This window comes from Rhea americana, unplaced genomic scaffold (assembly GCF_003343005.1).
Source record: "Rhea americana isolate MKP2758 unplaced genomic scaffold, rheAme1 scaffold_5, whole genome shotgun sequence".
NCBI lineage: Eukaryota > Metazoa > Chordata > Aves > Rheiformes > Rheidae > Rhea > Rhea americana.
Window position 1 is genome coordinate 1,460,570 of NW_028186645.1, and position 13,089 is coordinate 1,473,658.

A 13,089-nucleotide genomic window follows, 5' to 3' on the forward strand; every position below is an offset into this window, starting at 1 on the left:
CCACCTCACTGGTGAGAGGAGCTGGGCAGTGTTGTGTACGAGTTTTTGGACTAGTTTCTGTTTTGTTGTGAAAGCAGATGGAGCCCCCAAAGAGAGGAACTGGCTCCCACGCTGGTCCTTGCCTAGGAGCAGGAGGTAAGGGCACGGACGTGGAGACGAGGCGTGGGCGGCGTGGCGCGTGGGAGACGTGGGACGGGCGGCTCCGGTGCCCGCGAGCTGCTCCTAGTGCAGCCGCTCGTACGCTCGACTCTCTAGGGGCTCCCTCCCTGCGCCTCTCAGCGCGAACCACCGGTGCCGGGGTGAGAGAGAGAGCCTCGTTTTGCTGAGTCTTCTATATTCAGTTTCAAATTAATCTGAAATACTAGTATCTTCTTTCTGCTGGGAGGTGCAAGAAGGGTATGTGTCAAGGAAGGAAACAGTGGGAGGAACAGGAATTTGCTTTGAAAAAGTAAAAACATGCTTGGCCTCTAACTATTTCCTAAAAAGGAGGAGGTAAGGGGAGGAGTGCAGTAGCCTGCGGCAGCAGAGGTTTGCCGAGGTGCGTGTCCTCAGAGGGTCCAAGCAGCTCTGCCTCTGGGTGAGAAAWGAGCCGGAGTCGCCGTTCTCATGTAAATCTGAAAAAAATACTATTCCTTGTATTTAAAAATAGCAAGACTGTCAATTTTGACGATTGTGATCTGTTTCTGTGAGAAAAAAGGTCTGGAAAAGGTGAAAGGCACGGGAGGGGGGAGGGAGTGACTGTTTTTGGTCAGCCTGAGGGTCGCGTGAGTGAAACGGGGCTACGGAAAACCAGTCTGCGCGAGCAGGGGGGAGCGAGGCACCCCCGGCCTCCGGGCCTCCCCGAGTTAACTAGGAGCGCGTGTGAGCCTGCGTGCACGTACGTGTGTACTTATCACACGCGTATTTAACGATTGTACTGCTTAAACTGCTCTGCTACTTTCCGTGCATCGCCACTATCGGCTTTTCCGCACAACCTGCTCGTCCGACCTCGAAGAGCAGCCCGGGGCCTGTAGCAATGGCACCAAGCACGTCCTTCCCCCTGCTTCGCCCCCATCTTTTTTTTTTTGGGGGGGGGGAGGCAGGGAGAAGTTTCCATTTGCAGGGAGGTGGGGGCGGAGGTGGGGCCGGCGCCTATAAAGGCGGAGGAGGCCGAGGCCGCCGCTGGGAGCGGGAGCTGGAGCGGGATGAGGGCCTCGGCGGAGCGGGGGCCGCGGCGAAGGAGGCGGCGTGGGGCTGGGCGGCCCGCGGCCGGTACGGGGAGAAGGAGCCCCGGGGGGCTGGACGCGGGCGGCGGGCTGACTCCGAAGGCGGCTTCGCGTTTTCCCGCCGGAGGTCTAGGCTAGTTTGACGTCCAGGGTACAAATATCTCTGTGAGGCTTCAGAAAACTTTAGTACCTTAAAAAAAACACTTTGTAGAGTGTAAGTAAGTTCTTTTTTTTTTTTTTTTTTTAATTTCTCATAATGCATGAACGACAATGAATTATGTAATTGTCATGGTAGCAGATGGTGGCTTTTATTTTATTATTTCATTTTTTTTTATGGAAGCCGTAATTAACAGCTTGGTGCAGACTCTGTGGAGGATTAAGAAACCTTGCTAATATAAAGTGAGCTCCCCTGTCTGGGTAACTTATCTATTAGAAGAATTTTGCTAATATGCTTTCCTACCCTCTTCCCATTTTAGTAGATGCTCAGGAAATGAAGGATTCTGTTAAAAGTACAGACTACATAGAGAGACTGGCACATAAATACATGGTAATTTTTTTTTCCCTCTCCCCTAATTGTTGCTTCTATACCTCCACATTCAAGTATGGTTTAGGAAGTGTTAGTTGCATTATTACTAGCAAATAGTGGTGGAACATGAAGAACACATGTRAATAAATTGATACAAATGGCATCACCTGCGAAGACATAGGAAGGGAGAAGGCCATTCTGGTCCTGTGCTACTGCCTGTAGAAAAAAGGTTTTTTTTTTTGTTGTTCTTGTTTGTAAGATCTCTGTAGTAAGGTGCTCAAAAAAACTGAAGATATAGCTTTAGTGACTTATCTGCAGTTACGTTTCTGAGACACACGATTTTATTAAAAAAACCCTCAATGAAGTTCAAAATGCATTTTTGTAAAGCTGTTTTCAAAGCTGGAATTCCTAGTAAATGCAGCAGATGTTCTCAATAGCTTCCTGTTACACTTCTATTTTTGGGGGGGGAGGAGGGGAGGGAGAGATTCTTACTTGTGATGATTAGGTAAGACATTGGCTTCAGGTGCTTAAAAAAATGGGAAAATACGACATGGATAGTTTGCCCTAGAACATCAGCATCAGTCCAAAGCTGTGGCAACATCTGGTTACAGATTAGTGTATATATATGTATTTTTTTCCCTTCTTCCTCTCCAGCAAAAGTGCATAGTAGAGTCAAGCACAGAGTCTGAATCCGAGTCCAACACTGAGGTAAGGCCTGATGCCCTGGACGTGATATGATGGTGGTGAAATTCTCTCACCTCTAACAGGTATTTCCAGGCTCCCTATAGTTTCTGTAGGGAGCATCAGAGATGTTCGGGGTGGTTCTTTCTTCGGTGGTTGTAGAAGTGCRAGGGAGTAGGGAGACATCCCTTTCCACCCACCAGACTCTTCCTCACAATGGTTACTGAGTTTAGCAAAGCTGACTTTGGGGGGGAGAGGGCAAGAATGTACCAAAGCTTCAGACAGCAAAGCAGTGCTATGTTTGACTAAACAGGACTTAAAACTGCACTGGGTTGTCTGAGGTGGTGATTAACTTTTGGCAGTTAAGCTCTAGTGCAGCTGTATTTCTGCAATGCTGGCTGGACAAACTCCCCCTCCTTTTTCTGCAGCAGCAGGTACAGTAATTATTTGCAGGTGTCAGATTGTTCTCTGGACAGCTCAGGTGGCTCCTTGTAATGGGGCAATTACTCTGCACTAAATATTTCTTCTTGTGTGACTGCTTTGTACCTGTGGTTTGCTTTTAAAATGGCTTCCTTACCCGCATGGCTTCTGGTGGGCTTTTGTGTGTGTTTAATGTTTTGTCCTTTAAATAGACCTAGATGATGAGCATTATTTTAGAACTGTGCAGTTATCTAACAGATAACTTTCTTCATCAAGTTCTGGATGAGTCCCCACTTAAGCATAGGAAAGAAGCCTGCAACCTCAGTGGCAGTACAGCAGTAACACTGATTCTGATACGAAGGACCTAGTTTGACTGTGTTCCCAAGAGTAGCAAGTGTTCTTAATTTTGCCAGTAAGATACAAGATTTGAAGTTTTTCAGCTTGCTTTTTCCATTATTACTTGTAGATCAGCTTCACTAAACTTAGCTATGTTTTCCTCCTCCTGCATGTATCATGTAGAGGTAGGAAAATAGAGAGGAAATAGGACAGAACGCAACTAAATAATTGTTGTGAACTCTGGTTTTGGTGGTGTTTTTAAGTACTTCATACATTTGTTTTTGTATCTGGACACTTAAACCGAGCTTCTAGCAATATGACTTGTAGGCATTATGCCAAGAACAAGTACAGGGCTGGCCAGGGCCTCAGACTCTACTCCTACACAGACAGTGTCTGTGCTGACCTCCATCACTCCTGTTGGGAGTTCAAGTAGTCACAGAAGGGCCTAAGAAAGGTGAATTTCAGAATRTCCCTATATAGAAGAATAAAAGGTAAGTTAATTTAGAGAAAACTCTAACCTCTAAATTACATCATCTCTACTGCTAATTCATTCCTCTGGTTATTAGATATACAAATACTCATCAGTCTCTCTGTAGTGATATCCTACAAGTTGGAAGACTTACTTACCCTAGCTGCTCTCATTCCCTCTATTCTAGGCTAATTTTTTACAAGGCCTTAAAAGTTAGTCTAAGTTAGACTGCCTGATACACATTTCCACCATGTTTTAGCAAGGCAGCAATCTGGCTTCTTCTCCAGGACCTTGTAGGCTCTGGTTTTACTTAAAATTAGTAAGTCACAGGAAGATACGTTATAAGCCTATCTGAACTTTTCTTGAATAGGTCTTGCCTAGCCCACTTGCTGGAGGACTCAAGAAAGCACGGAAGGCAAAGGGACAGCAAGTAGGTTTGTTAACTTCAGCTACTATTTAGCAGTCTGGCTCTCAACTTACCCACTCTGTACTTTAATTTTTGGGTGGTATGTGTGGATAAACAGAACTTAAACAGTAAGTCTGTATTTTACTACATTTTAAAAAGAGGTGGCTTTAGCCTCGTATGTTCTCTTGTATTTTCCTTCAGACATATTAAGCATCCATGCTGTTCAGAGAGACCTTTATTTTAGTTTTTAGATCCTTATGATGGTGATTCAGAAGATGCATCCATTCAGTCTGACTGCAGCTTGAATTCTTCAAATAGTATAAAAGTCACACCATGGGTGAACAGTACTCCAAAAGCAGCTGCTTTGGAAGCTGCTGATCCTTCAGAAGATAGAGTGCTTTTCTCTAAACCTTCAAACTGGCACTGCCCAGAAACAGAAACCAGTGAAATTCATGCCCAGAGAGTAAATGACTGCAAAGCACCCATGGAATTTCCTAGCCAAGAGAAGGATTTCCCAAGAAACCTGTTACAACCACCTGAACTGACCAGAGCCACAGAAGCACTCACCTCTGTGTGGCTCACACCAGACAACTCCTTACTGATGAGTGTTAATCCTTCAGCCTGTGCAGATTTGCTTGCAAGTCCAGACACCAGTGCTCCACAGCCCATGCTAGCAGATGACTATGACACCATGACATGCAAAGAGCCACTGATTAAAAGAAAACAAGGGCTTCCCATTTCAGAAGGTGCTGGTGAAAAACAAAGAAAGAAATTGCGTGCAACCTAATCTGAGGTATGAATAAACTAGAGCAGGCAAAAACCATTCAAAAGAATGAACTGGTTATAGCTCTTTTACAGATAATACCTGAACAAGCTTTAAGTGAACTAGCTTAAGTCTGATACAAGTGCAGCTGCACTGCTTACTGCAGGCTTTGAGGTCCCTCTGAGAAGATGGACTCAACTATGTGAGTTTTGAGCAGTGATTTTAAGTGGAAAACCAGTGTGCACCAGAGCGCTATGTTGATGCCTATGCTTCAGGAAGCACCAGATTCCTGCAGGTGATGCCTGGTGGCACTTGTTTCATTTTGATATAATTTCAACAAGTATTACTTAGAAGGGTGTGTTGGGAAGGGAGGGAAGAATGACTGAATAGCTGCAATTAATTTTCAATAGTTACAGCTTTCTTTCTCACTGTGTATTTTCTGAAGCCTACCACACAGCTGCTTCACTCCAGTAATTTGTTCTTCATTTGTCAGACAGGTAGAAAGTAGCTGTATGATCAGTGACCCTAAAAGTTTGACTACAGACAACTAAATCACATTGTTGGAACTAGGGCAATCTAGCGTTCTTCCTCTCCCCTGCTCCTTAAACAGTTGTGCTATTAATGAATCTGTTCTTGTAAGTATATATTCTCAGTATATCTACCCATTTGGAATTTATAATGTAAAAATCTAATGCTGAAGGCATTCACTTTCCTTTATGAAAGTAACTGCTTAAGAGCTGGGGAAGTGGCACACTGATGAAAGGCCAGTTAAGTTAAGAAAAATAGTATCTCTGATCTCCCTCCTCTATGAGCAGCTGTAGTTGTCTTTTACATGTGGAAAGGGAAACTCTTTAGAAAAGTTAAAATGATTGCCTGGACTGGGTTTGTACAACTGTGGACTCTATGACTGCTACTGATATGTAATTTTTTTTCTTTTTAATACTAATAAAGGTGGCAAGCCACTTACAGTACTACTTAACTCTTAGGCTTGTACTATACTAACAACAGCTGTGTATTTGTTTCACTATAGAAATGTGACTCTTCTCCTTTATCACCGAATTGAGAAGCAGAGAGTTCTTAATCAACTTGGAGACTTAGTTAATGTTCAGTTGGTGCTTGCGTTCAGCCTTATGTAAGGGGAACGCAGTCTTCAACTCCTGAAAGACAGTTGTGAGGYTCACTGCATAAGAACCCTTGTAAATGTACACATCTAGTGTACTAAATCACAGCTCTTCCTAGAATTAGGACATGTATTAACAATATAATTAAGCTTTGTATTAACAAAGCTTTGAAAATACTTCACTACAGTAGAGCAAGCCCTTCAGCCTCCTATCAGGAAAGTTGTACCATTTTAAGTTTTAGCTACCTGCTGACTTGAATGATCTTTTACCACTTCATCTGAGATGAAATAAAACTGAACTGCAAGAAAAGCCAAGAGAACCCTGAACTCCTCTAGCTGAGATTTTAAATCAGTTTTGTTACTTTGCATATTTAAGTAAACAGTCTAACAGAAAAAAATAAAATAGGAAAAAAATCAGGAGAGAAGAAAGAAAGAAGGTAAGTCACAGGGGACAGCATTTGCTCAAAGTAAAGTCCTCCTTATTCAGTAGATCAGTCTAACTCTTGACTAACATCTGAACTGAAAATACACTTTTCAGTAATCTAGGCCTAATGTACAAGCTAACATACAGGAGCTGAATATAGTTTGGAAAGCTCTAGCTTCCCCCTCCCCCTCTGCCCCCAGCATATTTGAGACAGTCTAGATATCATCATTTATAGATGGATGAAATCAGCAGTCACCACCTGTAAGGCTTAGCTGAAGATTTACAGTAGTTGTAAGCTGGTMTCACAGGCCCAGGTGCTGAGCTATGCACAGAAAGGAGACACTGGATGGTGTAGCTTCAGCTGRAGTTTAGCTGAGCTGCTAATAGCTGAATGTGCTGAAGACAGCAGTTATACTTCAGCTAATATTTCACACTTAAGTTCTAATTAGTACAATCTTGGAGGGCATCTGCTTTATTTCTACRCAACACATTTGAAGGGAGCCGGGAGAGAGAGAGAGAAGGTATGCTGTTAGAGAGCTCTTTGTTCTGGACAGGATCGTCAGAACTGATAGAAAATGTCAGTTCCCATTACTCAGCAACAGCTATATTTGAGTCACAACTCTGTTTAAGCACTTATTAAATACTAACCTTCTGGGCTTAATTAGACATTCCTGAGCTTAAACTAGAGGCTTGTTATACCCTAAAATAAGCTTAGGGTAAGAAAGTCTCCTTTAGGATGGTCTAGCTTCTGCATGCAGCTCAGCAGTTGCATATATGCAATTTGTTTCAAGCAAAAAGTTTTGTGATGTTACTCTACACTTCCATATCTGGCTGTTAACTAAGACAAGAAATTCCAACCAGAAAGAACTGTTCCAGTAACTTAATATAATTCAGAGTTTATAGCAAGTCACTTCATGCTTTGCTTTGTGTCCTGTTAAAGACTTTCTACCCTTTTGATAAAWGATTTTTGTTACCTAGAGTTAGCTGAATAAGCTGCTGAGCTGTGCAAAGGTATTCAAGTACACTATTAACCAATTCATTACTTCTTATTTTATAAGAGGATTACAGAGCCTTTCTCCCGAAAAATCACCTTAAGAACAATTATTTCCAGAAAGAGTCATAGTCTGGCTATAGCTTTTATTTTATGTAATATGACCCATCAAATGTAACACATTCCAAAAACGATCTAAAAATCTCATCCAATTTTCCCTCAAACACGTTTAGTCTAACAGCTTAGCAATACACTGCTTTCTTGCTACTCAACTTTACACTAGTCCATTTGACAACGTAACTGTATCATATACGCAGTACTGGAGAAAACTACAYAGAAGACTGACAATTACTACAATATTACGAGTTATAAAACTAGTCTTGTTACTCAGTGCAGAGAACTGCGACACCACGTTCATAGAAGCTACGAGGGTCTTCCTTGGTAGCTATTTCGAAGTCAACTGTGAAAATCAGATCAGCACGAGTGAAGTTCAGATAAACTGGTAACGTAACCTGGAGAAAAACATGAACACAGAAGAAGGGTTATGCAAGGTAGCTGAAAAGAGCAAGAGGTATCTATACCATTAGGCGGTATTTATGAGGTAGGAATTAATTTCAGGTAGTAATAGCCAAAATGGGAGGTGCCTTCAGGATGGAAATCAGGCCCAGTAAGTTCAATTTAAAACACAGCATTGTTTATAAGYACAAATTCAAGTTTTGGCCTGAGTAACATGATTATTATTGGATGCCTCTCCCTCTTCTTACCTAACTACAAAGGCAAGACCTAGTTAATATTGTGTCTATCTGCAGCTAAGTCTAGAACATAGCCATCAGTTTGCCCYGAGAACAAGAGAAATGAACAACTTTCGTGGTGCCAGACATGTAAGAGGAAGTAGCTGTGACACATCAGAGAAGTTAAACAGACAAAACAGAAAGCCTAGGCAGCAAACCACTGGGAAATCTAAGCATAAGGGTTTTAATTATTTTTTAAAAAATCTCAGTACTTACCACATTTGCTTTTTTATCAGCATTTGTCTGCTTGATCCAGCGAAGCTGTGTTATGGGCAGTACAGTTGAAATAGCATTTGAAAGTGACAGCTTGTTATTATTGCATGTAGCTCCCTGAAGCTTTAGGCCTGTAAATTAGAATATGCTTTAGTTCTAAGATCTTTCATACATCCARGCAAAGCAAGTCTCCATGTATAACATTAACTGAATTAAAAGTTATCCATCCAAGTTTGCAAGACAATGCTTTAAACTACAGCCATTCAGGTTCACTGCTGTCTAAGCTCACTTAGTGGGAGACAAGGTATTTGGTACCCCAAAACAAAGTTCACAGATACGCTACCCAATATTGCTTAAATCTGCACTAACTTGACTCTTGAGATCTCTTTGTCAGCATTAGGGAAGTACCTAAAACTAATATCAAACTCATTTTAAACAACTTTGCAAGAGTTAGACTCTCTCCAAAGAGGCAATCTTTATCAGTTGATGCAGTCCATTTTAATACCAGGGGCTTCTGAAAGTGCTTTAGAGCAAGCACTTCTTTCTTTTCACCACAAGTTTACCTGTGACTCCAAAACTGCACGCATCCAGTACTGCATTCTGTGTAGTTGTAACATTGACCTCAAGACAAAGTTCTTCAAGGGACCAACTGTTTGCTTGGGCAACATACTGTCTTGTGGCAGTGATGTAAGCCTCTGGTACAAACAGGCCGCCCAGGCACACATGGATGTTCTAATTCGAAGTGGAGGAAGAAGAAAAGTCATCTGCTTTAGTATGTATGGCTGCAGCTTCTCAATAGTCAGCATTAATTCAACTTTTAAACTATTAAGACTTATCATACCCATTACTTCAGAAATTTAAGTTTACGCAATATTTTTCCTGTTGCTATCTGAATACTACCCAAAATTGCTAACCTGCTTTTTCCTCTAGGGCTATGGTTTCTGCCATTCTAAAATGTTTTCCTCCACCATACGAACTCTTAGTTTGCTAAGTCTCACCATTTTGAGATCAGGAGAAGCTCAACAGCATTGACAAGCACAATTCAGAGAACACTGACTGAAGCTATTTCGCTAGAGGAACTTCTAAAAAGTCTTTGACATGAAGACTCCTTAGAGTAGTTATACAAGCCCACCTGAATTCAAATATAACTTCTAGGTGAAGTAGGTACCTTCAGTTCTTTTGCTCCACCAGAAGCAGCTGCCTGGGAAATATTCTGCAGTTGCTTAATGCGTTCACTGAAGTCAGACACCCACTGAATAACAGTCATACCAGCCGGCACCGTGTAATGAGACCAGCTACGAGGCAAAATACCTATGAATAAAATAATCAAAGTTAAGTTTTGTTTACATACAACCTGGAATTATGCACTATTTTTACACTCTACCCATTTCTTCTCCTCTCCATAGCCATTTAGGTATTGGGTAAAGCTTTCAAACGAGTTGTCAGTAAATAAAATCACTTTAAAATATTACAAAGCCCCAGCTTTCGTATTTATTTAAAATGCCATCCACATATAAAAGCCCTTCAACAGCAACCTCAGTTACACATAACTATATACTGCTATAACTGACCTTCAAGTTTACTTGCAAATTTGAACCCTTTAGAAAGAGGTCAAGTTAATGTTTTAGAAAATATTTTGTTCAAAGCTGACTTCAGAATGATATTCATCAATAGCAGATCCTAATGTTACTAGAAATAGGATGTCTATGTCTGTAACATTCCTTCTATACTTAGAAAATTCCGTATTTACCTGTGGTCTTGAAACAGAAGTAGTTTACAAAACAGACAATTGCTAGGAGATCTGATACCAGGAATATCATTTCCATTGTACAAATATAATAAATAAATAAATGTAGAAATACATTTATTCTACCACTGTTCAAAAACTGAACAAATTTGTTAAATTTTCAGCTTAGAAATTAAGCTGCTGGCTTAAACAGTACAAACAAGCCTATTACCTACCACAACTTGAAATCTGAACCAAACTATCTGGATTTTTCTTACGCTTGACTCAAAAAAGGCTGCTTTCGTCAAATCGTAAAGCCAACTGATTTTCTGGCTTAAGCTGGTAAGCGTAAGAGCCTTTAACTTTCAAAGTGCAAGACACAAMCAGAAAAATGGCAAGTCCCTAGTCTGAATTACTTTACCTTTCACCAGTTCATTTATAAGTGTACGTAAGTAGTTAGTTTGTTTCTTTTTTCCTTCACACACTTGAACCACATCTGCAAGGTCTTGACGGACATCCTGAAGTAGTTTAGCTCCCATTTTCACCTCTCTCTCAAAGAATCGGAACAAAGGATCCTGATTTTCAAAACATTCAAAGTAAGTTGCAGATCAAAGTACAAGCTTCCTGCTGAAGAACAACATTATCCTATTACAAAAATCTACCCAAACTGGATGGGCTGGCCAGTGACATTGACTAAAGCATTGAACTTCAAAATGCAACCTGTGGTGCAGAAAGTGACTGTAGAGATTGTTTAACAATGCACAGTCTCCTTCCCTTTGAAGAAGCGAGGAAATAAAAGACTTCTAGTTAATACAGACTGCCTCTGCAGCTTATTTCAGTCAATTCTAGATTTTCTTCAAGTAGCAACAAAATTTTCCCCCTTGTTATCCCTGAGTAGGTCTCAAGAAGCAGTTAGCTAGTACTGCATTTATTCTACTGTGGACCTGATTCCAGAGTTAGAGCTTAGGTTACTATTATCCAGATCTCAAAGTTCTTTCCTCCAACCCCTAAAATTTCTGTTCCCAGTTAGCAGAAGCTGCTGCCCTACTCCCTCTCCCGCTAGCTATTTTTAAATTTTAGCATTTGTGTGCACTGGCTGTAAATAAAACATTTTATGTAGCTGTTATTATGTAGCCATAATAGTCAGAATCAGCATCAATACAGGTTCCACCTTTCCCCTGAACATTTTCACTCACTCATACTTGCAATCACAAGGTACTTGTTCCAATGCACTGGAACTTGTGCTCTTATAATGCTCACGTTCGACARAACTTAGTTCTTGCCTTAATGTTTTCCACAGTCCGCTTCAAATGATTTAGAGTTTGTGGGATTAGGTGAAGCCAGTTAGAAGCTGTGGTATGCAGCGTTCTCATCCAGGCTGGACGACCATCTGATGTGGAATCAGTTCTTGTCTTCTTCTCAGTTTCTGCATAGGCTAAGTCATCCTCATCCTCTAGCATCTGCATTTTCAGCATTTTACTAATCATATCTATGCCTAAACCAGAAGATAAGCTGTTAGTCAGAGAAACAGTGGGATAAAGATGAAAGCATCCTATTATATGCAAGAACCAATCAAGACCTAAGATTCAGAACTGTCTAGCTACAGGAACGTCTAGAGTTGACAAAACTTTCCAGCATCAAGATGGGAGCTTGACATCTCGAAGGCTGAATTTAACTAGTTCTTGAAYTCACAAGCTTCTGGTCAGTGTTCAGAATGCTAAGGTGTTACCTGGCAGAGGTTAAACCAAGTATGTTGAGGGAGGAGGGGAAAGCCACCAATTCTTCAGCAGGATTTAATATCTCATCTGTTTTTTAGTTTTAACAATATCTCATATGATTAACACAGACAGGTTAAGTTCTGTTTTTACCTTGTGTGGTGAGAAGAACTTTCTCTGCATTATTTGGCAGGCCCAGCCATGAAGGTGTCTGTGTATCTGGCAGCATCTCAACCCACTGAACAAATTCTTCACGTCTGTGAGTCAGAATTTTGGTATTCATTAGAAGGTTTACCCTATTAGAATGACAAGGTAATTCTTCGCCCGAGATAAATATTTATGTAGCTAAGTTCCAGCACAGAGATGCAGTTTAGGTTCTAAGTTGGTAGGATGTTTTTAATTGTTTTTTAAAAACAGCTTTAGGAAGATATGGAAAAGATACCTGATTCCATCTGGCATCTGAATATCTTTGTGTCCATCAACTTTGCAAGCCAGTTTGAATTCACTATCAAAACTTAAAGTAGTAAACAGACGTTCCAAGAAAGTGTTTAACAAACGCTGATCRAATTCGTTATCAATGCGACCTCCGTAGATGGACTGTGCCATCAGAGTCTTTAATGCAGACCAGGGGATTTTATCAGGTGAAATGTTTTGGCGGCCCTATGAGTAAAGTGCAATTTAATTAGCAGGAAAGAATCCTTTTCACCTCTCCTCTGATAAAAGAATCAAATAAAAAAAACCCTGAAGTTAAATTACCACCAGATTATCTGAACCAACTTATCTAAGCTACTAAATGTTTCCAGAACAGACTACCTTTTTGTGAAGATCTTATCTAATTTACCTTTACTTAAGTACACAAGACTACTTGCCTTTGCTGTATCATCCAACCATGTATCTACTGTGTCACAGGCAGATCTCAGGTCAGATTCTCCAAATTCATACTTCTTGGACCAGCCCAAGGGAGCATAGCGCAAACGCTCTTGGATAATGGCATGGAACCACGCAAGAAGAAAATACAAACGAGCACGCTCATTTGGAGACTAGGAAGTGAAAGAAAAAAACCCACACTTATTACTCAAGTAAATGGTTAATATTAAAATCAGCTAAAGGGCTAGAAAATGTCACCTCCAACAGTAGGTCACTACTTAACTGAATACACCCTATCACCAGAAGGTACAACTACTACTTTACTGCTTTGAAAACAGAATATGCTATGCAAGTCTTAACAGTTGAGTTTTCAAGCCATCTTTCTAAACCAAGACCTTCACAAACACATTCAGGTATTTCCCTTCACCTACACAAG

The 13,089-nt window shown here is 40.9% G+C and overlaps 2 protein-coding genes across 2 annotated transcripts in view; one reads left to right on the plus strand and one right to left on the minus strand.

The window, feature by feature from the left end:
- Positions 1 to 1,169: 1,169 nt before the first annotated feature.
- Positions 1,170 to 4,830, plus strand: LOC146588668 (uncharacterized). Its single transcript, XM_085317437.1, has 5 exons — positions 1,170 to 1,266; positions 1,682 to 1,752; positions 2,386 to 2,439; positions 4,008 to 4,067; positions 4,288 to 4,830. The coding sequence occupies exons 1-5, from the start codon at positions 1,185 to 1,187 to the stop codon at positions 4,828 to 4,830; spliced, it is 810 nt and encodes a 269-aa protein (XP_085173563.1). The 5' UTR covers positions 1,170 to 1,184.
- A 2,637-nt stretch (positions 4,831 to 7,467) lies between these two features.
- The window catches only part of DYNC1H1 (dynein cytoplasmic 1 heavy chain 1), a 44,594-nt gene continuing 38,972 nt past the window's right edge, over positions 7,468 to 13,089 (minus strand). The window contains exons 70-78 of the mRNA XM_085317435.1: positions 12,656 to 12,826; positions 12,229 to 12,446; positions 11,940 to 12,043; positions 11,355 to 11,566; positions 10,493 to 10,646; positions 9,514 to 9,656; positions 8,909 to 9,077; positions 8,349 to 8,476; positions 7,468 to 7,853 (exon numbers count right to left, since the gene is read on the minus strand). Coding sequence (XP_085173561.1) covers positions 7,725 to 7,853; positions 8,349 to 8,476; positions 8,909 to 9,077; positions 9,514 to 9,656; positions 10,493 to 10,646; positions 11,355 to 11,566; positions 11,940 to 12,043; positions 12,229 to 12,446; positions 12,656 to 12,826 — 1,428 coding nt within the window. The 3' untranslated portion in view covers positions 7,468 to 7,724. The remainder of the gene's footprint in view (positions 7,854 to 8,348; positions 8,477 to 8,908; positions 9,078 to 9,513; positions 9,657 to 10,492; positions 10,647 to 11,354; positions 11,567 to 11,939; positions 12,044 to 12,228; positions 12,447 to 12,655; positions 12,827 to 13,089) is intronic.